We start from the raw sequence: 25878 nt of genomic DNA, 5'->3' as shown, positions 1-25878 counted from the left end.
TGTTCCTACACGGATGGCGCTTCTTGTGCGACACGTTCATCCATCGACAACGAAACACCTGAGATCCCAGGAAACGAAACCGAACTACTATCATTATGTACAGGTAAACATATTAGGGCGTCAAAGATGGCAGGACTATCAGACAAGGAGCGCATTGGCTGCGCAAAGTTACTGAGCTTAATGCCAGAAAGTGATTTACGATCGCTTTGTGAGACAGTCACAAGTAAAAAGATCCAAGTAGAAACTACCCGAGGTAAGATCACTTTCCAGCGTTACTTTGGGAACGTACCTGTATATGTACAAGCTGTGACAAACTGCTTTAATGGTGTTTGCAAATTATTACAGGCGCAATGGAAGCCATTGTGTCGTACTCCAACGATGCGGCGGAGCTTTTGAAAAGGAGGAAAGTGCAGCGAGATATAATTTTCAAGTACCTCGCCAATGAGGGGATTGTCATGCCAATTAATAGTGATAAAACACTGCTACTGAAAAGGACCTTAGAGTTGTGGTCATCTGGAAAGGTGAGGCTCTTTGTGTACGATTATAAAGTTAATTTAATATTGGATATTTCCTATTCTTTAGATGTTCGTTTTTCTATTCTCAGTTTACGATTATTCACGTATGTTACAACTATTTGCATAGTTTTGCAATCGGGGGAGGATGAAGAACAAATAAAATATTTGATTTCCTCATCTAAGATACTTAATTCAGAAAAGCGTATTGCTGACCAATTAATTAGATTTATTTTTTACCCATGACATATAATATCAAAACCTCAATGTGACACACTTCAACCCTAACTAACTTACCCTTCCCATCACTGTTTTCTGCCTTTCAGGATTTCTCTCTTCCAGGCCCAGAGATTCAGTCCACGGAAATAAAGGCTGAGATAACAGTTGAGCAATCAAGTGAACAGTTTTGCCGGTGGTTCTTTGAGCTCCTAAACAGCCAGAACCCCTACTTAGGCCAGGAGCCTCGAGACTGGGGACCACAACATTTCTGGATAGATGCAAAACTAAATCTTGTATCTAGGTATAACTATTATACAAGTGTATTATTTCTTACCACCACAACAGTTCAAAACGTGATTATTGTCGTTATTTATTATTGCATAGATAGTCCAATTCTGTAAAACTTGAAAGACTCTCAACCTGTGGCAGCTGTTTATCAATTACTGTTTTCCAAAATCACCTAATCAGTTCAAAGATAGCCCTAACCCTAACCCAGCAAATAACAACAGTTTAAAGTAACGTCAACCTCTATGTATTCATATTTCCTGATTGATACTGCCTGTATACTGGTTTATTAAAGGGCTGACGTTCTGAAACCCGCCTCCTGTCTACAGCTTGGCCAACCAACATGTTGAGCAGATCCAGGGCGCCGACCTGGTCCACCTGCGTCTCCTGGCCCTTGTCAAGGACGAGCATCTGTTCCTCAACCCAAACCTGGAGCCCCACGGGCACCGGTTTATGTCCTCCCCACATGGGCTGGTGCTGGTCGCCGTGGCCGGAACCATCCACCGGGACAACTGCTGGTTGGGGATCTTCGAGCAGGTGTTTGGCCTCATCCGCCCGCCGATGGAAAACACCTGGAAGATAAAGTTCACGGATTTAAGAGTCAGAGGGGCCAGGATTCAAGATGGGGCAGAAGGAATGTCACCAACGGTGACCTGTGACTTTGACGAGCTGCAGCGCCAACATAGATCCTAATAATCACGGTAATACGCATCTAGAGATTTGGAGGGTCCCTGGATGCTTGGTCTCATGACGAAGACGCATGGTTAGGTTTGCACAGTGAAAGACAATCGGATCATATGTAAAACTGCAAAGAATTCATTAGTTTATATTATACTATTTCCGAGGGGTTGGTTTTATTATGTATTGTTTCATGTATGCCTTATCTTTTCAGAAAATGTGGACGGCGAAAACTGAAATCTTTTGCTTCTCCTTTTTTTTATATTTCCATCAAACGCTTAAAGAGAAAACAGTAAGTTAATGAATCCTAAGGCAGATTCATAATGACCAGTACATAAATAAAAAATAAGTTATTTCAAAACCGATATGAGGATAAATGTAAAAAAACATTGTTTCAGTAGTCAACCATTTCATCAAGCAATGAAAAAATAATCATACATTACAGATATTGTAAAATCAGGCCACCCCTCCTCCTCGTGCATTTAGGCAAGAAGCTTACTAATAAGGGATAACAATCTGAAACCAAAACCATCTTTCAAAAACGGCTGTTGCTGCAATAACGCAAAGAGCACATGAGTCACATTTTCTGTATGCTGCATACATATGGCCTATGACACGATGGCAAAAATATAGGCCTACTTGAGTGGCAAATGGCCAAGGTGCCGTCAGAACAATCACTAACAATCACATTAATGTTTTTGACTTCATACAAACCATTACAATATTTTGCATACTCAAGAGCTGGCATCAGCCATGTAACCCAATCCCAAAAGGGTTTAATAGGATTAAAGTCTGTTGCTTCATTCTTAGAACTATTTCAAGCTAAATTTCGGAGGAAAATACTATCTACAAGGTAAGGGCATGCAACTGGATGGAGCTCAAACTGAAATTTTAATTAAGAGTTGTCAATTTGTTAAGCTACTCTGCTGACCATTTTATGTATATCAATAATACAAATATTTCTCTTTTATCTTCTCGCAAATATTCAATTATTTAGAAAAACACCAAGAAATCTGAAAATCTACAAAGACAATCCATTAGATTAGCTTCTTCGTGAACTATAAGATAATGAAGTGTACAACAAATATGAAATAAAGATTTTAAAATCGGCCTCATCCCCCAAAATTATAATTAAGGGCCGTGTGTAGGCCTATAATTTAATAGCAACTAGCGGTGAGGTGGCAGATTGAAACCAATTGAATACCCCCACCCTTAACACAATAATGTCAAAACTGAATCAAATTAAGGCATTTTCATTTGTCAGTAATGTAGTACAATTATTTGGTAATAATGGCTCTTGCTCTTCTCTTGCTCTCTGGAAAAAAAGGAGAATAACTTTTTTTTGCCGTTTCAGGGTTTTCAGCTACCGCCATCTAATGGTGGCCGATTTAACCTGCAACCAGGAGAAGGGTCTGAATGAAGATGATCTTCATGCAACCATCAGTCCACCATCAACATCTGCATCATTTTTTTGTACACCATGTTGGCTGCCTTTGGGGTATGAATGTCTCAGTTATGGGATATGAAAGAATTTCCCGAAACAAGGGACAATAAAGGTTAACTTAACTAACTTAACTTAACTCTTCTTGGGCATGTGAGGGCCACAAAGGATGTTTGCCAAGTACTCTGATGCCCATTTTAATTGTTGACTGTAAAGAGAGGAAATGACATGAGCTTGCAGTATAAATCCTACACTACCCTTAAAGGAATGATATTCGTGGTGCAGTTACTTTTGTGTCATCGTTGTCTTGTGGATTTAGAAGTTTAAAGTTCAAGCAGTCATGCATTATCCCGCTCTTGGATAAAGACATGCCTGCCATGGTGATAGTTTGCCTTCTAGTACACATAATAGGCCACTCGTTAAAGCTTGGGATCTATAGCAGCCGGCTAGCTCTTCTGTCTTGTCTCCATAGCATAACAATATTTGTTAGTTTGAATACAAATGTGTTTAGACTTGCTATTCTTTTACAAGGGTATGTCTGTGTAAACGTGTTGTGGCAGACTGCAGGGAGGAGTGAGGGGAGTGGTAGGTCTGGCAACCTGCTGGCTCCACCCCCAAGCCATACTTCCTCTTTCTTGGCAACATCATGAGTCTTAAATTTGCATTAAGCAATACATGGTAAGAAATCATGTGATCATCTAGTGACAGGAAATGATGTGGAAAAAGGTGTAGTTTATTTTCTTTTAAATGCAACACACACACCCCTTCTAAATGGAAACCTACTCCACCTGTTACTATAATGTCGGGTTAAACATGTTATGATATTAAGGATGGCAGGACTATCGCCGAGAGGACTATTGCCCTGGCTGCAATAAGTTTGTTTCTTACTCCAACGATGCAGTGGAAATCTTGAAGGAGGAAGGTGCAGCGAGATGTAATTTAACAACACTTGATTATCGTCCTTTCTAAAAATGTGTTTTGGACATGGTGTAAAGATGCTGTGGGCGCCTGGTCTGTGATGCTCAACAGTGGGATAACCAATCGGAACAGAAACAGTGTTTGCAGTGAAATCAAACTTATGACATTTATTTTAAAGGTGCGGGGAAAAGGGAGGGGGGAAAAAAGGCAACTCAAATCTTCATCGGGTCGGCAGTTGATGTCAGGGTACTCTGTCTGACTCTTCCTGTTATGGGGGGGCAGAGAGAGAGAAAGACAGGCCAAGCTTAATGGGGTCTGTGGTCCCTGCCACTGACCTCTTCGCCCTGGCTCGGCTCTTGGTTCCTCTTGGGAGTTTTGGGGGTTCCTCTCCAGCTGCATGCCTTCTCTCCCGTATCAGCGCAACACAATTTAAACAGATCAAAGAAACAGTCCTTCGGTCCACTCGGACGTAATTCCACTATAAGGGCTCAGTTGGGTCAAGAGGGTTGGCCACAGGCCTCTTACCACGAGACTGGCCTAGTGTGTGTGTGTGTGTGTGTGTGTGTGTGTGTGTGTGTGTGTGTGTGTGTGTGTGTGTGTGTGTGTGTGTCTGGACTTCACGTGCTCCTCCAGCCAGCCTGTCTTCAGCTTGTTCTGGTGGGGTTAAAAGGCCTCCTGATTGCAGGGCTAACTCAGCACACCTGTGAGTGGTAAGCTGAGACACCTGAGTGGGGCGGGGTCTCTATGATACAGCTTTTAGAGTAGTACCTCCCATCCAACAACACACCCCTTGGCTGCCTTTGCCTGCCTTTGTGGCCAGCATGTGGCCCTGTGGGGCACAGCTCAGCGGCTGGGCCACCACAATGCATTTCCAAGTCGGTAAGGCTGTAGCACCTTTGTAGCAATTAGTGTCTATAAAGGATCACACATATCAGTTTACAGAAAGAGTAGGTCTTAACATTTTAGAGATAGTCTTGTAATGGTGACATGGTGTTATGGTGACGCCAACTAATAAAGTGTACACGTTTGTTTAAATGGGTGCAATGTTTCTTAACAAATTGAGGTTTAAGTAACAACATCTATAGCTATGTCTATATTATTTTGTTATTTTTATATATTTTGTTCTTGTTGGATGCTGCCTGTACACTTCCGTTTAAAAGGCATTGCATTCCACCCCACCCCTGTCTACAGCACGATCATGTGGGGCTGTACCAGGGTGTCGACCTGGTTAACTTCAGGAATCGAAACCTAAGCGTTGATCCGGAGATTTAGCAACACACTAGGGGAGAGTGGGGTAAAGTGAGACATTTTTTACATTTGCTCCCCTCTAAGCCAGCTAAAATGACATATCAGTAAAATGCACACATTTACCATTAATTCAGGATGTTTCCTAGCCATGGAAATTATCAGAATGAATTCAGGACGAAGGGCAGTGAAAATATGATTGTTTTTTAAAAAGTGGTCTTGTGTCTCACTTTACCCCATCTCAGGGGTAAACTGAGACAGACCAGCGAAATCAATGGGGTAAAGTGAATCAGCAAGGGGTAAACTGATCCACTTACTTTATCCACTCTGAAACTACCATAACAAAACATGTTGTAACAGTTAGAATCCTGACAGCTTGCTTGACAACCACACATTCCACAACTAATTTCAGACTAGTTACAGAATCATGGGGATTGTCAATTAAGCCCTTTTTTTTCTGAACACTGTAAAGTAACTCTGAACAAAATCAAATACAACATAGTATAATTCAAAATGTTTTAATTAACATTCAAATGACAGATAGAACCAGATAGATTAGAACACAGTCTGGGAGTCAGAACACAGGACTAGATCCACATGGATTAGAACATCAGCCTACTCTTTGGATGTGCTTTATGTGTTAACTCGAAGTAGGCTACTCTACATTCCAGCCCTGAAGGTTACAGGGAAAGATGAAGAGTTGCTCTCTCCGTGTGGTTCCTCCAGGCCTTTTAGGTTGAGGCAGCTTCTTCACCTCGTCACTTTTATGAACATGTGCCACATCATTTTCCTTTATAGCAAACATGGGTCTCTCGCACTCTTTCGTGTTTCCCTTGATTCTTCTGAGAAATTGTGCAAGTATTTCGTCATCCTCAACTTTCTCAACCATGCCAATGTAACGGACGCTCCTGTGTTTGGTTGCAAAGTTTACTATGACAAAGTCACCCACGGACAGATCTGTGTTTCCTGGATCACTTCTCTCATCCTCAGAGCTCTCTTCGTCAGACACATCATCAAGTGGGACAGGGACATCACTCTCCTCAGAGCTGCTAACTACGATTTTCTTTTTGGTTGCTTTCTTTTTCGGTTTTCCCTTTTCTTTGCTATTTTGCTTTTTCCCTGCCAGTTTCTTTTGACTTTCTTTATAAGCCTTTTCAATTGCCTGCTTCTCAGGAGTATCAGTTATGATGGCTGTCTTCACACGCTTTCGTTTGGTTTGTGTTCTGGGGGAACATTTGGGAAGTGGTACGATTTCACGAGGAGACACATATCCAGGTCGGCTGGGAACACGTGGCACATCTGAGTCAGCTGGCGGGGCACATCCATGTGGACCATGTGCAGTGGATGAATTAGCATCATCGAGTGATTTATCTGCAGCGGGTGGACCATCTGCAGCGGGTGGACCATCTGCAGCGGGTGGACCATCTGAAGTGGGTGGACCATCCGGATCATCTGCAGTGGCAGGCTGCAGCTCAGGGTTTGGCCGGTCGGACACCATGGATGGTGCAAACGCTCCATCAGGGAAAATTTCTCGGTTATATGGGAAAATCCCAGTGGACCTAAATCCAGAAGTGATGTTGCGTGGTGTCACTGCTGACATGAAGGCCTCATTCACAAGTCCAGCAATCTGGTAGATGGAGACTGTTTTGCCAGGGTTAGATCTCATTCACCCATCAAGAGCTTGGCTGTATTGGGTCTTGAACGGGCCATACACGGTCACGTCGAGAGGCTGCAATCGATGGGATGTGTGGGGAGGGATGTTGAGCAGAACAATACCGTTGCTCTTGGCTACTTCTACTGCTTTGAGTGAGATGTGAGCCTTCAGGTTATCCAGGATAAGCAGCATGGGACGGTCAGGGGTGCAGTTAGTGTGCTGTATCAGGTGATCAAGGAACTCAGGCCAGGTGTCTTCATTCATCCATCCCGTTCTGGTGGAGGTACCTTTGGCTCCTGGAGGTGCTCCTATCATGAAGCAGTCCTTAAACTTAACTCTGGGGAAGACAAACATGGGAGATGTGGCATTCCCAGCAGCATTCACTGCACACACCACAGTCACCAATTCTCCTCTCTCAGCCGATGTGACAGAACCAACTTGCTTTTTTCCTTTCTCTGTCACAACCTGAATCAAATAGAAAGTTTAGAATCAATGGCATGTGCAATTAGTAGGCTACCACTGGTCTGAAAGTTGTATTTAATTGTACTTATTTTCAGTCCATTCATTTTTTCCAGTTGACAAGTTCACAAAATTACTAATAGCATTAGTTTCTGCATTCTGTCAATAGCTAGCTGGTCATTATCACAAGCCACTCAGTATCAGCCTGGTGCTCTCTAGTGTATCATGTGTAGCTTACCTGCCGTGGCTTTTTTACTGTAAATACGCCTGTTTCATCCACATTGTAAATCATGTGTGGAGGGAATTTATGCCTGTTAAAGATGAGACGCAAGGGAAGAACCTTATCAGAATCAAAAACAAATATTACTGGTAAATCCTCCATAAAAATGTGCAACTACAGAATTAATTCTGTCACCTGTCCATCACTACAGCCAGATTGTCAAAGAACTCCGCGACTGTAGTTTTATTGAAGGCTGTAGCCCTTCCCATTGATGTTGCCTCTGGAGTTCGGACAGAGAGATGGCGACGTGCTAGGAAGCTGCCAAACCAATCTGCACCTAGAGTAGACAATTCATTATTATAAGATTTAGCTTTGTGGCAAGATCTGTTGGCCTTAGTTAACCTACAGAATCATGTGATCTCTTGAACACCCTAGCCTACCTGCACATTGTGTCTTTGTCCAATTGGCAGGGACAGGGATATAGTTTTTCTCTGCATATTCAAATGCCAGTTGACGGCACTTAACTGGAGGAAGGCCATGGAACTGGTCAGCTAGTTGTTTCAAGTGTTGGGCAAGCTCCTCCTCCATCTCATCTGTGAATATTCTCTTTGCCTCAGCTACTGCACCCCAGGCTACTGATTTTACTTCCCCTTTCTCTTTTTTCTTCATGAACCTTAGGAGGCTTGACTTGTCAATATGTCTGTCCCTTGCAGCTGCTCTTAAAGACATCTTCCCTTCATTGACCTCAGCGGCTGCACTTTCCATCTCCTCAAGGGATGTTTTGCCCCAGGTTGTCTTCCTGCTGTATATCCTTGGCATGATGGCTTTTCTACAATGTTTATGACATTAAAAATAAAACATATGTGATGTAATATTACATTAAAATATGTTTAAGACTAAACTTAACTTGTGCCTCATGGTGGGGTAAAGTGAGACACTGTCTCACTTCACCCCACAGCATTTGTCTCACTTTCCCCCACCACCACCATTTTAGAAAAAATGACCTCTCTTAGTAAATCAAGCCAATCTTCAGCTAGCATCATCACATGGTTTTATATGTTGGTAGTTCATCAACATGTATGATATAAGTTTTTCTACCTGAATCAATTTGCTTTGGCACAACAAGTTGATTAAGTTGACAGCAAGAAAATTTACTTTAACATGCAAAAAATATATTTTTGTGAAAAAAACATGCTTACCACAGCACCAGGAGGTTCTCTCCTTCATGGCCAAGGGGAAATGGGAGGGGCTTGAAAACATAATGGTCACATGACCACAAATGTGTCCCGTTGCCTAGATACAGGGGGTGTCTCACATTACCCAATGTCTCACATTACCCCGTTCTCCCCTACTACTCTAAAGGATGGCAGGACTATCGTCGAGAGAGCGCACTGGCTGCAATAGTCTGCTGAACCTGATGTCAGAAAGTGATTTGCGATCACTTTTTGATACAGTCACAAATAGTCAGAGGATTTTCGACGGATCTGTCGAAGGTAAGATCCATTTACGAGTACTTTTGTAGGTGGGATATGTTTACAGCTGTGACAAACTCCTCAAATAATTTAAGCATTTTATTACAGACTTAAAGAGAGCAATTATTTTAAACTCCAACGATGCGGCGGAATTCCTGAAAAGGAGGAAAGTGCAGCGAGATTTAATTTTACAGTACCTCGCCAAAGAGGGGATTGTCATGCCACCCAACAGTGAAAAAACACCGCTGATAGAACGGACCTTAAGGTTTTGGTCGTCTGAAGAGGTGAGTGTTTTTGTGTGTGATTATAAAGGTTTAACATTGGCTATTTGATATTCGGTCGATAGGCCAATTTGTTTTGAAGGAAGATTAATTTGAATAAAGTATCAGAAATGGAAATCACACGGAAAGGATGTAGGGGAGACCGGATATGGTTGTAACACATTTTTCTTCAGCACCTAAAACTACATTTTTTTTTTTAAAGCTACAGTTCTGGACCTTATAGGCTAAGTACCCACATTTGTCTACAACAAGTGGCAAACACTTAAATCTCCTCAACTATATCACGGAATTTGTGAGATTATGACAAATACATTGTATACCTTTGCTACAACCTACCCCACTACCGGGGTACGTTGTAACACCTACTCGGGCAGGTTGTAACAGGTAGACAAAATGCAAAAAACAACAACAATGGGACTCCATTTGATATGCCGATTTAATGATAAGTATAAACAACAGGGTTTGAAAATAGATTCACCAAACAAAATATTCTTAAACTGTATTGTAAATGAAGATATATGCATCCTTTGTGTATGTGTGCGTGTGTGTCTGTGTGTGTGTGGGGGTCTGCGTGTGTGTGTGTTACGGGTCCCGTGAACCGGGCCGCGTAGCAGGGTGTAAATGGTGCTCTTTCAGTGTTGTACCGTCCTGAAATACATATAACAAAGAGAGACACGGGCACATCACTTCCTTCCTCTCCGACAGCACGTGGAAAGAGTAGATTTATTGTACAGTTTGAACATAATTTGAGATCTACTCAATCTTCATTAATCCACTATACATATTCTCATATATGCACTCTTCACATAACACAATATTATTTAGTATTTTCTTAGGTTTAAACCTTGCCACAAAACAGTTTACTAACTGTGTTTCCTCTTCCCTGCAAACCCGGAGCAAACAGACACACAAATCACAACTCTCAACCATTGATAAAAACATGAACTTTAACCACATGTACAGGAAGCCACACATTCGCACTGACGCAACAAACACATACGCATTCGTACCGACGCGACAAACACACACTCGCATTCAGACACGGACGAGGACATGAACACGCGCCGCTGCCGGGCCACTGCCGTTAGCAGCCAACGTCGGCACACACACAGGTCCCGACACGCACACACAAACTCTCTCAACACCAACACACACTCGAGGACACCACCACACCAACACATCAACACACGAAACTCAAAAGCACCGATACCGACCTGAAATACATATAACAAACAGAGACACGGGCACATCACTTCCTTCCTCTCCGACAGCACGTGGAAAGAGGACGACCGCAACGCAACCCACTCCGTCGCAAACTTTCGGTCGGCAACCGGCGCCCCGCCTCATACTGCCCCCTGCTGCTCGTAACGCTAAATTACTACTGTGCTCGCAACACCATCAACCGGTTTTCCAACCTCAATTCATTCAAATATATTTGAAATCAATGTGATCTCTCATGGGCATCACATGTGCATCTGAGTGATACATTGGCAAAGGCAGGCTGGATGCCATCTATAGCCTATGCCTGAAATGAAAAATGGTAGGCAACATTCAGTTACTGTAGGTATACAGAAAAAATAGAATCGTATAACACACAATCCATTCTTCACATAGAGAAAGATCATATTAATGTTGTGAACAAAATATAAAAAGTGTGTGTGTATTTGTGTCTCTTGAGAGAGAGAGAGAGCTGGGACTCGTTAGCCTACTATAGCCTCAGTAGCGTCACCAGCGGACATTCCGTGTATTGAATGCGCTTTATTAAAACACATCCAATACCACTGAATGCCCAGCTTGAGCAATTTCGCAACCAAGAACAGTGGTTACCGCCGATATATTACTCATAGACTACTGTTTGATTTAAACAGCAAAGATAGAGACATGTTAGAAGTCAACAACAATATAATTTATTGCAGCAATTTAAAATTCCAAAAATAGCAGCCGAAATGTACCGATCAAACGCAACGTCACAAGGCATATAATAAAATCAAATGATTTCATTGCTCTTGTGCGGGAGGTCGCTTTCGAGCTGCACTTGCTGCCTCTGATTTTAATTCAACCATCGTGGTTAAAATGTCCTCATATTGATCAATGACAGAATACATAGGCTACTTGACATGCATCATGCTGAGACCAGCGGGTGTCGGAGAATTTCTGCAGGCGTTTTTTGTTGCGATTGTTTGCAATAAGCACTGTAGGAGCTTCGGTGAGGCTGTGATGAAGTTCACTATTTATTGGACCCTGTCTAGACAGTAACGAACATCCCTGACCATAGTAATTCTGTCTACACTCTACTTGCCAAACGAAAAAAAAAAACTTCACAAGGTGTCTTTTTACAATTTATTTGTTACCATTCGTAGCGTTGATCAGCAGAGAAATAGTTAGCCAAAGACGTTGACGTCGCTTAGCAACCGAAGACGATGGCATTGTTGTGAAGGGCCCATGCAAGTGAACGGAGCGTTCCACGGCATTGAGAAGAGCCGTGTCATAATAGCCCATATTTACGTCCTATATCTCCCCCCCCCCCCGTCAACAACTTTAAGAGACCCCCACAGACATGGTGGAATCATAACTCGAACCCTGCCTATAGCCTACTTCATACTGCCCAACCATATGGGCAGGATCCAGACCAAGATCTCCTACTAGGGTCAGCAATAGCCGTGTGTCAATGCCTAGCCTCTGCGTTTGAATGATAATGAATGAATGGAACTTTGCATTTTTACAGAGCCAATCATTGGAACCTTATGCGGAATCAGTTAAAGTCGACTCTCTTTGCTGCGCAAAGTATGTTTCAGAAATCAGCACATTAAGATAAATGTAGTTGTCACACAAGCTATTTTTGATTTTTGCAATATGGAATTATTTCTGGGGGGGAAATGCCGTGAAAAAATGTATGCACAGTGTGTTCAGGATTAGGACTTATATAGCATATGTCGGCCTAGGCCTAATCAATTGTGTTTTAATATCTTTAGCATTCATATTATTGCAGTCTATTCTTTTCGTAGGCTGCTCTGCTGTTGGCCTTGATGGGGAAATATTTTAACCCTTTTTAACCCCATTTTCCTGCGACATTCCTGCTCTCCCCCTGCGTCATTGCCCGTTTCAGCACCGTGTCAGTGGACAGGTACACTCTTACGAACGTCGTGAGTGCAGTGAACGCGTTCATGTTAAGAGGAGTTTCGGGAAACGCTCCAAAGAAATTTACAATGGTTCGCAAGATCAATCGTGAGAATGATCGTACGTTATCGGGAAACGAGGACCTGAACAGTTGTTGTTTTTTGTGATCAGGGCAACATCTTCAATCTTCTCTGGTAACAACTTTGTATGTAAGGGGATACAAAACATGCGTTACAACCTATCCCGCCCTGTCATCCATTGCTACACTAGCTGTATTGGCATGATGCTTTGACATTAGCAAGGGAGAGATACACCATTGTTTACTAGAGAAACTATAGTTTGACCTGATATAACTCATACAACTTTATCTACAACGGTAAAAGTACTAGAAAAAAAACATTAAAGAAGTTACTTTCTTACCTTAAAATTTGGATTTCTCTCGTAACTCCTGGAAAAATGTCGCCAACTAGTGGAACATTTCCATGAGTGATCGTAAAGGAAGGAGGAGGAGACTGAAACTGTCACATGGCTCATATCTTATCCCTGATTGGTGGAATTGGTGGCGTTACAACTCACCCCGTGTTACAACTTTTCCTTTTCCTCTGTCTTTTTTATAAATAAAAAATATAAAAACACCATATAAACCCAAAAGACTTTAAAACTAGAATTTAAAAATCATACCAACATGTTCATTAACCCCCAATGCATATTATTATCTTTATTATATGCATATTATTATGTCAATTAATCGCACCGCGATCACACAACAATAAATAACATTAGTAACCCTAAACGAACAATACCACAAATATAAACCATGACAAACCTTTAATATTACAATGAAATCATCGTGATAAACGGAAAACGGACACGCAAATGTCTCTGCTCTATTTTATTGTAGGCGACCTTTAAACTGAGTTTCACACAGACAGTGAAATATATGAGCCATATCCTCGGCTCCTCGTAACTTCCAAATAAATTGGCTCGCGCCTTCTCGGTGGCTAAGGCAAAATAAGCGATATCAATGGTGGGGGACTGCGGCAAATTGTAGGGTCGGGACCAAGCCCCCAGGAACAGTGCATACTTCCACAATCCACCAGTGCTCAGCGACCAAGCCTGGTATTGCAGCTGTTTAAGCGGGCTGTGGACGGGTCCCTCGATTCAAGGGGCCCAGAAGTAGATATCTCCGTTCACTCCAATGCAAGTGGGGAACAGGAATGTGTCCCCGCAAAAAATGTCTGGATATCTGTCAAAGGCTCATAATTATCTTTATGCCATGTACTAAAAAGATGTAATTTTTCTCTTTTCAAAACGCCACCTCAAGCGTTCTATTAGCCGTTTTATGGTATTATTTTTTGCTGGAGAAGGAGGGGTTGGCAGCTGAAAGAGGTCGTAGTGTAAAAAAACTGTTTCGGCCCGGCATTCGAGAGGGCCTAGTGCATGGCTCCATTAACTTCTCGTGTCCGAGGTTTTTCGTTTTTACTTAACATGAATGACGTTGATGGTTTTTAGTCACTGTGGTGACTTTGTATCACTTAAAGTGTTTTAGACCATTTTTTAGACTGGTTCAGCTGCTGCTCAATGACTCTCACGTTTCTCTGCTTGCGATCATTGCGATTCACCATGTATTGATCCATTTATTCAAAACATCCAAAGACAAAGAATGGGTGCATTACGGTATCATCTTCATATTATTGTTAATAGCCTAATAAACATTTCAGTTGCGTTAGTATTTAATTTTTCATTTGCTTGTTTAACTGTGTGACAGTTAACAATGTTGGTGTATTACAATTATTTATGTGGGTAGGCTACTCCAACCTTGTTGATGATCTATATGTAACCATTTATTTGTATATAAATTATTGATTGCATTTTTTATAAATAGTTGGAAGGAATCTATTTCTTAAGCAATAACATTGAACTGTATTTTTTTCTAGGCCTACATACATTTACTATGTTGTTGGTGTTATATGGAGCAATCTTTCATATTTATGAAGGACACTTATACTTCCATGGTCGGTAAACAATGTGACTGCGATTGCTCAGACCTCCCGCTTATGATGCTACAATGCTAACAATGCTAGAAAACAATGTTTCTGCATCCGGTACGTCATGAACTAGGGCGTGGCTAGGCTCCCATGATGCGGAAGCAAATCTCTCCTTGATGTTGCCCTGCGACATTGAGCAGTTTTCATTGGAATGAATGGGCGCCATTTTGGAATCCGCTGTCCATTCTATAATAGGTCCATGGTCGGGACAAGGTAGCAGTAGTTGTGATCGGCAGACCAACTATTTTCTCCTGATTGGTTCTTTCAGGAAAGGTCGTCGAATCAGGATCGCTTTTAACTTACTTTATTTGGTAAAGTTTCGGTATGGTAGGCTATCTACTAAGCAAAAGGAGGGGAATTGTATATGCACGTGTGGAGAAACGCTTGGCAAGCCATGCGCAGATGCCCTGCCTCTAGAGCAGGGGCAGGGCATCTGCGCAGGGCTATGTGAGGGTACCCCACTGGTTGAATGTAGGTTTTTCTGTTTTTCTTGTATTTTAGATTTTGTTTGTCTTCGAAGTAACATATGCAAACCGTGTGCGTGCCACAGCGCAAATGTTCCAAATGTTTTTTTTTTTGGTAACTGGGTAGGAAACCTAAAAGTGACAATTCATCAACTTCACAGATCATGATGGATTAGTGCTTGTAATGGAGCCACCGGCTACGGTCGAACATTCTCCAGTGGATGTAAGTCCGTTAGGACTATTTTATACTTTCTGTTGTAAGCACCACTTGGAATACTCAGCCAATATTGCTCTTTGTATGATAGGAGGCCGATGAAATTCTTGGTCCGGACGTGGATGGGTTATCTGAAAGGACTGAGATGTGCTCAGCATCTCCAACATTATAGAGAAAACTACCATTTGCAAATTGAATAATGGCTACGCAAATAATCTGGAGAGAACTGAGGCCAGGTCCTTGATTGGTAGTGTTGGCTATGTAAGGCTGGAGAAGGCTATTTAAATATATTAAAGATTTGCGCGAGAATCTATATCCCTCCAGCAAAAAGTCATCCGGATATGCCAAGATGTCGAGCCGTGGTGTTATTAATCGCTCCCGGTGGATTGCACGAATAATTTGCGCTCTGATATCGCCTCTCATCAAAAGGGCATGCCATTGTGAACACATGAAATCTGCGGTGAACGTGGCTAATACCCAAAACCAGGTTATGTTCCAAACTTAACCTGTGCAAAACCTGCTCCGACCAGGTTTGATTCAGAGCATATGTTTCTATAGTAACTAATATACCTTGTTCATTTTGGAACGGAAAACCTAGGGTTACCACAAACCCTGGGTTAACTTACCCGGTTATGTGTTAAAACCGGCTTTGTGGAATACCCCTCTAGACTGTAACGCAACTGTTTTACACTTCTTTGTTATTTGGATTACCGGCTGTCGGTGTTATGGCGCATAACACGTTGGACTCTCGTCTCTGGTATTTCCACAATGAGACTCGTAGTTGGGGTTATCTCAGAATGGTTGAGAAGGAATTTGGGCAAAGGAACTTTGGCTTTGACCCCCTGAAGTACATGAACCATGACATGGAGGAGAAAGGGATTGTTGCCAGCGAATGTCTACCGCTTAAGCTCCGCTTCCCGCTGCCGAGGGACCACCGGCGCTGCCCGCTGCAGGAGGCGGTGGTGCCTAAGCGCTGCCTGCTACCGTGGCGGTCGTCCCTTCGCAGGGAGGCTCCGGCGGGAGAAAACCGCGGTCAACAATCCCTTTCTCCTCCATGACGTGGTTCAGTCAACTTCAGATTGATGTGGACGTGGAAGAACCAGAGATGTCGGAGAACCCGACGCAGGGATGTCGGAGAACCCAACGCAGTTTGACGCGTCAAACGCGTCAAACCCGACGCGTTTGAGATTCATAATATCGTCTGGAGGCTCACACAGCTTTTGGCCGTAATAATATATATTATTTGATATAGATATCTATGTATAATATGATATTATTCAGATATAGAGATCCAGGACTCCCGCCGGAGCACCTGGAGTGTTCTAGAATATTTACAGAACACGGCCAAAGGCTGTGTGCGCCTCGCCATTGCGATACATCCACTTTAAACAGAGCCCATGGTACTGTGGCAGCAAGCTGCTCAGGGCCACACCCCCACCCTCCTCCTTGACCCGCCTCTCTCCTCATTTGCATTAAAGCTACAGACACCGAAACGGCGCGTTTGGGGAAAGCTCAATGTGCGACTGGCTCATAGTGGCTGTAATTCTGCACCACGGCTGAATTTCGGAACGTCTTCAAATACTGTGTTTGGGGCCCACTAATATCTATATTAAAGCATCCATAAAGTAGCATGCCATGGGACCTTTAATGTCACGGGTCATGCATGGCCAATAACAAATGCTTCTCGGCAGTGGGCGCTCTGCACTCAAATGTCCAATAACGTATTACCATGCAATCCTGACAATGTTGTGGAAACAAGAGCTGCCATGTTGAATAGTCAATCTGGGACACTCATGCTAGAGTTCTCTCAGTATGGGGGAAGAGTATTTCAGGTGACCTATTGGTTTCTGAGCATTGTCCGCGAGCCATGAAATTACTGCACTCGGCACTCATCCTCACTTTGCTTTTCCTGTAGTTTTCCCGAATCAATAGACAGTGTGTGACTGATTTCAGGAATATCTGAGGGGGCGTTATCATCCCTGTCTGTCTGTCGAGGTGATGGAACAGATGACACACTGAACAGCCTTGTTGTTTGTCTCTGGGCCTGTCCGAGCTGTAGTGCCTGAAGCGCTCCTGGCTGCCATGTCGTTCATGTCGACGATTAGGTGAAGATGAAAGCGCAGAGGAGTAGCTCCTGCCTGGGCTTTGTTGTGCCTGGAATAATCCTGAGTGCTGTTAATATGACGATCCTGTCGGCGATGTGGTGAAGATGGAAGGGTAGGTGAGTAGCGCCTGTTGCGTTGACCAGGAGCCTATCTGAGATGGGGATGATCACTGTGTGACCTGGTGGATCTCTGATGGTCAGCTGCAGAGGACTAGGTCAGGAAAGATGGAGAGCGACGATATCTGTCTCTGGCATGCTCAACCCTCTGTTCAGCTGGAGGGTGGTACACATGTTTGGAGGTTTCAGCACGAGAGGTACGCGACTAGCAGAGTGGCTATAGTCTTGTCTCAGCTGAGTAACTTGAAGTCTGAGTGCTTGAACATCTTTGTGAGCTGCGAGATAGCATTCATTATACCAGCAGATGGATCTGAGTGAGGGTTTTCATGTGTGGTGGAAACCATAACTAGAAGTGGCTCACCTTGTGGTGTAGGAGGAGTGGCATGCTGTGTGGTTGCATATGATGAAGCCGGGGGAGAAAGGAGTTTCAAAGCTTCCAGTGCACGTTCCCATTTATATGCAATATTTAGGGCTCCCTCCAGTGTAGTGGTGCCATGCTCATGACATTTCGCTCCAAGAGTGTGGTCTACCCCAGCAACAAATCTTCTGAAGTGTTCAATGGCAATTATTGTATCACCATAGTCGGGGAATGCCTCCAGCACCAGTCTTGTGATTTCTGCATCAAAAACCTCTAACGGTTCCTATTGCAAGTGCTGTCGGGCATTTACAAAAGTCTGGAAGTGCAAAAATTCCATTCTCCCAAAAACATCATGCAGCTTAGCCGTACATTCTTCATAGTCTTGCTGCACATTTGGTGATAAGGACAGACAATATGCGAATGCATCTCCACTAAGGAAAGTGGGAAGTATTGTAGCAATATCAAGCTGACGTCCGTCTGCAAATGCTTTAACTGCCAGCTCCAATCTCACCTTCCACAGAGAAATACTTTCTTTGTCCTTACCATCTCCCTGGAACATGGCGGCAATTCCACTCGGTAGTGAACCATAGCCTTTGTTTTGTTTGCATTATTAGCGAGCGCCTCGTTGTCATAATTTCCTCAATAACGTCCTCTAATAACTGAAGCGACATGTTGAAAAGTACTGTCCAACTTAAACGGCAAGGCAAAAAAAATTATCCACTGTCCACTTATCAAACTGTCCAGAGCAGAAACTGCGTGTGCGTTTTATTATCCGTCTGTCTCGGAGGTCCGAGGATGTTGCCTAGTGACACGCATGAACACGTCCCTTTTCCTCGGAGGGAAAACTTGCTTGCTCGGATGAACTCAGAGGAGGCCGAGCAAAATTCCGAGACAGAATTCAAGATGGCTGCGCCCAGTGTGACTCGAAGTATGAACTGTTTTCATTGTGCTTGGACCGCTTTGGTTGTTTAAATGGCAATTTCAATCACTCGTGTTACTGCAATACCTTACTGCGTCCGTATCTCTGCCTATGGCCTATTTTGGAGCGCCTGGTACTCTGCCAATGCTACCGTGACAACAGCTTTCCGGGTGGCGTCCATGTTTTCCTCCAACGACCGAGCGAAACATGATAAAACGATACAAGGGTGGGCGTGACGTCACATCCGAGGTCCGAGTTGGTTCGCAGAGAGTACTAAAACGCACCATTGTTCTTCATGTAACAAAAACGTATGTGCGGCAGCCACCATCACTTTTCGCCTCCGTGCTAGTTGAATGCCTTGGCTAATTAAGATGAAGATCGAAAAAACACCGCTGACAGCAGTCTGTAACCCTATTTTTTGATTGGTAGCATCCTCCGGTCACTTCTGGATCGTGGGAACATTCGGGTTACCCTAAATAACTGTTACATATTTATGTTATAACTGTTACATTAATACAGTATGTAACAGTTGTAACATACAACTGTTCTCGGCATTTATCTCTTCTTTAATTACAGCCAACACAGTACACTTTGCTCGGTCGCTCTTCAACTGATCCCCACACTTTACTGTTCCCCCTAAAACAAAAGGTGGGTGGAAGGAAATATCTGTTCAACACAAGGACGTAGCAATTTCTATTTAAATGTTACCTGAAAATGAATATATTAAATAATAAAATAATTAATCACAACAGCATAATTTAAATGAAAATGAAAATAATGCAAACAGTGTGAATTATAGGGTTACAGTTCCTTGAAGATGATATATGTAAATAGGTCGAACCTTTCTAACTAACTATAACATCTATTAGATGTTGCATAAATAATTTATATAACCTAGAGAATGATGGCTGGTTTAGGCAGCCTTACCTGGCCCGAGTCAGACTGATGTATTCTGGGGCTGGGTGAGGCTGAAATGTTGTAAAGCTTTTTCACATTGAGATATCAATGTGGACAGGTTAAACAAGCCATCACCACACACACTCAGGGAGATCTCCTGCATGGCAAAATGGAGCGCCAGGTCATGTATCATTGTCAAACTTCTACAATAAACCATATTTCAACATTAGTTAGTCTGGAGGAGCCCGATAAAAGCATGAAGTGTGGCAGACACCTAGTTGGCATATAGCAACCAACATTTTTACAGTCACATATTACTAGAATAAACCTATTCCATGCCTGTGTCCTCTCTAATAGCCCCACTGCATCCATGACTAGCATACTGAAGTAAGACCTTGGGGAATCCCAAGCTGCTCGTCTCAGCTACCTAAGAAGGGAAGTATAATAACCCCTCTATAAGAACATAGACCTCCCTAAGGGAACCCTCATTGCAATATGACCTTCCTGAACTGAGTCTGCTTCCTTAAACTCAATATTCAATGTAACACCCCTAGGTCACCTGGAAGATTGAAAAAAATACCCTAATCTGACCCCCCTAGAGATCCCCCTAGAATGACTCCTCCCTTCCACATCTTCAACAAACGTTCAACGCATTCATTTGACCAAGCACTTAGCTCAATTGTTGCCTCTGTCTATCAGTCTCCTTCTCCAAACCAGTTAACCTGCTCTTTCTGAGACGCTGCCATTCTGGAAAAAGAAATAAAGAAAATGACAGCCACATCCAGGCGGGCTGGGGCTTGCACCTTGTTAAAGGACCTGACAAAAGTTGAACTTGAGTTAACTATGCAAATGAGCAACTAGTGCATCTTGGATTCGGCCACGATAGTACGTTTACATGCACCGCTTAATCAGATTACAGCCATAGTTTGACTATGCTCCACAATTGGACAACTGCAATTGTCTGAGTATACATGGCAGTGAGAAAATCGATTAATTGGCCGAAGAATGTCATACCCTGGTACGATTGTTGGCGCTGTACCCATTTCAACTAGTGGTAATAGAGCTACCTCCGGCTGAACTCTTTACGTCACCAGCAACACCAAACTCAGGCGGCATTCGAGAAAGATGTTTTCAGTAGACAAATGTCAGTTCGGCTGCTGCGCAATGAATGAATAAAGATCGTTAACACGTCAGAAGAAAAAAACATTTATTTTGAAAGATGTGCCTGTAGGTACTACTTACAACCTCGTTGATGACCAACATTTAGAAAAACATGTACTTTTAATTAACCGAAGTTGGAGCACGCATGCACTGGATTAGCACTGGATTAGCACTACATTGGCACGACACCGGCTTCCTCCATCTTCTTCACCCACTTTTAAATAAATCGGTGTTCCTTGTTTTCCGATGGTGACAACAACACAACTATCGTCTCCTTCTACTTCCTGCTCACGGCCCTGGTAAATACCTTGCGCCTGCGCAGAACCCAAAATCCATTTCCAATCCAATTGAACATACACTCACGGTTGATGTGACTATCAATCTAATAATCTAGGGGTCTTAATCCGACTATGAGATACCCGATTCGGTCCCATTTTAGTCAGACTTAGGTGTATACATGCATCTTAAAAACTCAATCATAGTCGGATTAACCCAATAATTCGATTTTCTCGAGTGTCATGTAAATGTATTGAATGAGTACTGGTGGACCGTACTGAATCCTGTTGAATTCCCTTTCCCGGTTTTAAGGAATTCCTTGGACAACGTGGTGAACTCCCACAAGCAGCAACAAGAGAGGATGCGGGTCGATCCCACGCGTTGCGAATTGAGACCCCAAGAAATGCCCAGCCAGTGAGTGCACCTTCATACAATCACACAAAAATAATGTATGATGGTGACATTCTTGACTGATGACGTATGATTTTCAATCCTCAATATGACAAGCTTCATGTACCCATCCCTGTTTTCCCTTTCAGGAGTTGTCCCGTCAAGGCCCACTACTGGAGAGAATGATTCAGTCCGCAGAAACACAGGCTGAGACGCCCCTTGATCAGTCCGGTGAACCATTTTGCAACTGGTTCTTTCAGCTCCTAAACAGCCAGAACCCCGCCATAGGCCAGGATTCTCAAGAATGGGGACCAGAACTTTTTTGCACCGATGCAAAACTAAATATAATATATAGGTACGATTTATTTAACACATTTATTATTACTATAAAAAAACTGACATTTCCTCCACAACATAGATAAAAAACTTGATTATTGTCCTTTTTTAAAAATTTGTTTTGGACATGCACCCTAAACGTGTAAAGATGCATAGATGTCCAAGTCTGTAAGGCATATCAGTTCAAAGAAAGAGTAAGTCTTATCATTGTAAAGATCGTCTTGTAATGGTGAAATGGTGTAATGGTGACGCCAACTTTGATATTCGGCGTCACCATTAAATGTGACACCAGTCTTAACTTTTCACATTTGTTTAAATGCATGCATGTTTCTTAAGAAATGAGGGTTTAAGTAAAAACATCTATGTGTTTTCTTTTCTTGTTCGATGTTGTTCCTTTATTTAAAAAGCACTGCTATTCATCCCTATCCCCCCCTGTCTACAGCACGATCGGCCAAAATTCGGGGCTGTACCAGGGTGCCGACCAGGTTAACTTGCGTCTGCTGTCGCTGGTCAGGGAGAAACGGCTGTTCCTCCTCCCCAGATTGGAGCACGACAGGTACCAGGTTGTAAACACCGAGAAAAGGCTGGTTCTTCTCACTGTTGGCGGCACCGTCCTACATGTACCATCAAACCGCAGTCGGGGATACTTCCAGCAGGTGTTTGGCCTCATCTGCTCGCGGATGGGAGGATGGAAGATTAAGTTCACTGATTTAATTATCGGAGTACCCGGGATTCGTGATGGGGCAGAAGAAAGGCCCCCAACGGTTACCTGGGACCTTGATGTGCTGAAACTCCGCTTTGAATCATAATAATAATTGCAATTTTGATCTTGAGATTTAGAATCCAAAGGTGTGGGTGCTCTGGCTCATAGCAAAGACGCATGGTTTAGTTTGCAGACAGGGCTGGACTGGGACATTCGGAAGAGGGAAGTCAAGCACCAATTATGGATTTTTTTTCGTGAGAACTTTCTGTCAGGGGTTAATTAAGGTTTAGTTATTCGCATACGGTTCTTCAGAGAGGACAGTTTTAAATAGTAAAGATTTTTTATTTGTTTGCATTCTGTCTGTTCAGCGTCCTCCAATTAGGGCGGGGGTGGCAGGGTTCATAATGTTAACATAGTAATTTAGAGTTTAGTTTTTTGGTTTGAGTGTGGATAAGGAACTGAATGTCAGTTTTAAAATTATTTTCTTTATTATGTTCATGGTTAGTGGTTATGGTTAATACTGGGCTCTCTGCACATTCCTAACACCAAAAAGATATTTTGATACTTTTTATTCTTGAATAAATGAAACAGCAAAGATTAGTATGCCATTTTGTTTGGATATTGATATCGATTCAATAATTGATTATTCCAATGTAGAAACTATCAGTTTAACCCTAACTCTAACCTTTTTTTGCAATTGTAACTTGCTTCCCCTTGTGGATGTAGAGTATACTACAACAGTAGTCGCTAAAGAGTATAATGGCCATACATATTGTTGATTCAATTGATTTATTTTATTCAACACTGCAATAAATATTCAAATCCAATTGAATTTCTTAATTTTTGCAATATAATAATCAAATTCCATTTTGTGGTCCAGTTGACAGCCCTAGTACTCTATATGTACTCTCTATGCACTTGTAAAGAAAAAGTCAGGCTTCACATTTTTATTAATCTATTCTAATGGATAAAGTTTTAATCAACACAAAAAGTAATATTCACCAACTAAGAATAATGAAAAATTAATATGAAAATAACAAGTCCTGGATAAGTATGGAAATAAGACTCCAGCTCAGTTTTAGTATTTTTTACAATAAGCCTAGCATTTGATACAACTTGGAGATGTTTAAAGCTGGGAAGGGTGCAGCTCTCTCAGTCAGTTTTTAATGGACCACCAGGCGTAATGAGCTCATCCATTCATATACAATAGATTACAATGAAGAACATGCCTGGGTAAAATCAGTGCGTCACTTGGATTCTGATTCTTCACCCGACACCAATCTGCCAATGTTCTAGTGTACTGATTCATTAGTTGAAAACTAGATTATTTTTCTCCTATAAAGGTTAAACTCAATGTTTCAATTAACCAATATATATATATTCAAAAGGGGACTTATCTGTTCACTTGAAAAAAAGGAAAGACTTAACTCGAAAGGGAAAGTAGCTCAAATAAATAGATATAACCTGAAGCCGATAGCCTGTCCTCCCAGATACACGTGTTGTTAATTCCATATTCATCATTGTGCATCCAGAAAGGGAGATTAAATGGTTAGCATTTGCTTTCTGTTTACCGCCTCCTTTGACTTGCAGAGTTACAGTAGCCTAGCTCCAGATCATGTCAGGGAAATACAAAGATCAATCAAACCACTGTAATCATTAGATCGGGAGCTTTGATATGGATGAGGCTATTAGAATATGATGAGCACAACCAGCCAAGCTTAAAAGTATTTTTAAAATTACATCAAGCTATATAGGAACAAACCAGGACTATAAACGGCGCCAGCCAAAATGTGCTTAGAAACATAGATTGCCTGCTATACAAGCATTGCAGACCCAATTCTCAGCACCAGAGATACAATTATGCAAGTTACAGTCAGTGTTGGACTCAGTAGGTTCCAACAGAGGGCGACTAAGGACCACCCCAGTTTTGACCAAATTTTGGTTAGCCCTGATAGGACTATTCTTGTGCTATGCTCCCTAAAAATGCATCAAATCATGATAAAATATATTTATATATTATTTATGTATATCCAAAACCTAGCTTTTCTTTAAAATGATCTTGAATACGACAAACAGAAACTGCTTGATGTTGACAATACTGGTCTCTTTTTCAATTGGTTAAATACATTGGCTGTTTCACTCATCACATTAGCCAGGCCAAAGAGCACAGCGGGGCTACAAATGTGCTGGAATATATATTTTTTTGTGGCAAAATGTAACATGGGAATTATTCTTGGCAGCCATTAAATAGCCTCTGGAATTGTTAATATCTCGAACTATGGGTGGACAACTTTTACTTAACTGTGGCCAAAGTTGTGGGAAGGGGATACTACTTCAGCTATTGATCTCAAAATGTCACCTCACCACACCCCCCTCCCAGAAAGAATAATAACAAGTTGATCGCCTTCTGTCTTTATGACTTTGAGCGGCTCTGTATTTTAATAGGTGGTTTGGCTGTGGGCACGCCACTCTGTCGCAAGGGTTCAAAAATACTGCAGCAACCATGCCTGCAAACAGTTTGACACTGCTGGGTTTTTACTCTAGAATCAAGTTATGAGTATTTTCTCATGACGCACGCCTATGCTTTGAAAAAGTTTATATGTTATAAACTCAAAAAAACATTCAGTATATTAGTCTGCATGTCTGTTTCTGATAATAGCTCAATAGTTTGTCAGTTGTTGGAAGCATACTGGACCTTTAAGATTCAGGCCATTTTACTCATTGACACACAGATTTAGTAAAGCTGCATGGTTTCCGAGAAAGACCATTTATATTTGTGTTTTGGTGGAAATTTGCCACAGTTCTCGGGAGTTCTTTGCGGGTATGTGGGACTTCAATGGATTTGGATTGCGATAGCATCGTCAACAATGATATTAACATTTTTTGGCCAGCTTTTCCTTTGATGATCTAGTTTTACTTTAATGAAACTCCCTCACTTTAAAACATGTAGATGACATGAGAAATGCAAGTCAAGTAGGGTTTTCACATAAAATAATGATTTTAAAACCTTGACATAACCATTTTTTCTATAATCTTAGCACTTTAGGCCTCTGACTGGTGACATTAAAAGGGGTTCTCTAGGCTATGTGTTAAAAAGACCAGCAGAGGGTGGACTAGCTACACCAAACTGAAAACAATTTCCTCCCTGAACAAATCCAAACATTTTGCATTGGTCCACATAGTAGGAAAACACACACAATCTGTGAGTAGACCCAAAACCCGTGCAAGCTAATTAGTTGCTTTCCATTAAGAATATGATTTAAAAGAAAGTAATTGAATTGTCTTTCATTTATTCCAATGTATTGATTTTAGTGAAGGCATAGGAGGCTTAATGCTGTCTGTAAAGGGCCAATAAGCCTACACAGAGGATTTCTAATTAGCATTGGACGC

At 42.2% G+C, this 25878-nt stretch overlaps 3 protein-coding genes across 6 annotated transcripts; 2 read left to right on the top strand and 1 right to left on the bottom strand.

The window, feature by feature from the left end:
* Positions 1 to 50: 50 nt before the first annotated feature.
* On the top strand, positions 51 to 3335 carry cUnh3orf38 (chromosome Un C3orf38 homolog). Of its 3 annotated transcripts, none has more exons than XR_013811669.1 (5): positions 51 to 253; positions 346 to 521; positions 839 to 1032; positions 1346 to 1986; positions 3049 to 3320. XR_013811669.1 is itself a non-coding variant. In XM_079731482.1 (5 exons), the coding sequence occupies exons 1-4, from the start codon at positions 127 to 129 to the stop codon at positions 1707 to 1709; spliced, it is 861 nt and encodes a 286-aa protein (XP_079587608.1). In that variant the 5' UTR covers positions 51 to 126; the 3' UTR covers positions 1710 to 1717; positions 3049 to 3320. The 3 variants fall into 3 exon arrangements, 2 of the variants coding, with proteins under 2 accessions (XP_079587608.1, XP_079587609.1); XM_079731482.1 differs by having other exon boundaries at positions 1346 to 1717; XM_079731483.1 differs by having other exon boundaries at positions 1346 to 3335.
* Positions 3336 to 5914: 2579 nt separating this feature from the next.
* On the bottom strand, positions 5915 to 8972 carry LOC307072415 (uncharacterized protein). 2 transcript variants are annotated; one of them, XM_079731705.1, is made up of 4 exons: positions 8831 to 8972; positions 7827 to 7968; positions 7650 to 7722; positions 5915 to 7417 (listed from the first exon to the last, which is right to left on the bottom strand). In XM_079731705.1, exons 1-4 carry the CDS (start codon positions 8889 to 8891, stop codon positions 6965 to 6967), a joined length of 729 nt encoding a protein of 242 aa, XP_079587831.1. In that variant the 5' UTR covers positions 8892 to 8972; the 3' UTR covers positions 5915 to 6964. The 2 variants fall into 2 exon arrangements, with proteins under 2 accessions (XP_079587831.1, XP_079587830.1); XM_079731704.1 differs by lacking the exon at positions 8831 to 8972 and adding an exon at positions 8072 to 8318.
* LOC307072414 (uncharacterized protein C3orf38 homolog) lies at positions 8965 to 23274 on the top strand. Its single transcript, XM_079731703.1, has 5 exons — positions 8965 to 9124; positions 9212 to 9387; positions 21372 to 21473; positions 21599 to 21804; positions 22228 to 23274. The coding sequence occupies exons 1-5, from the start codon at positions 8995 to 8997 to the stop codon at positions 22592 to 22594; spliced, it is 981 nt and encodes a 326-aa protein (XP_079587829.1). The 5' UTR covers positions 8965 to 8994; the 3' UTR covers positions 22595 to 23274.
* Positions 23275 to 25878: the final 2604 nt, after the last annotated feature.

The sequence above is a fragment of the Pollachius pollachius genome (assembly GCF_949987615.1).
Source record: "Pollachius pollachius genome assembly, chromosome: 3".
Lineage (NCBI taxonomy): Eukaryota > Metazoa > Chordata > Actinopteri > Gadiformes > Gadidae > Pollachius > Pollachius pollachius.
Note: the sequence above shows the minus strand (reverse complement) of the source record. Positions and strands in the feature narration are given on the sequence as shown.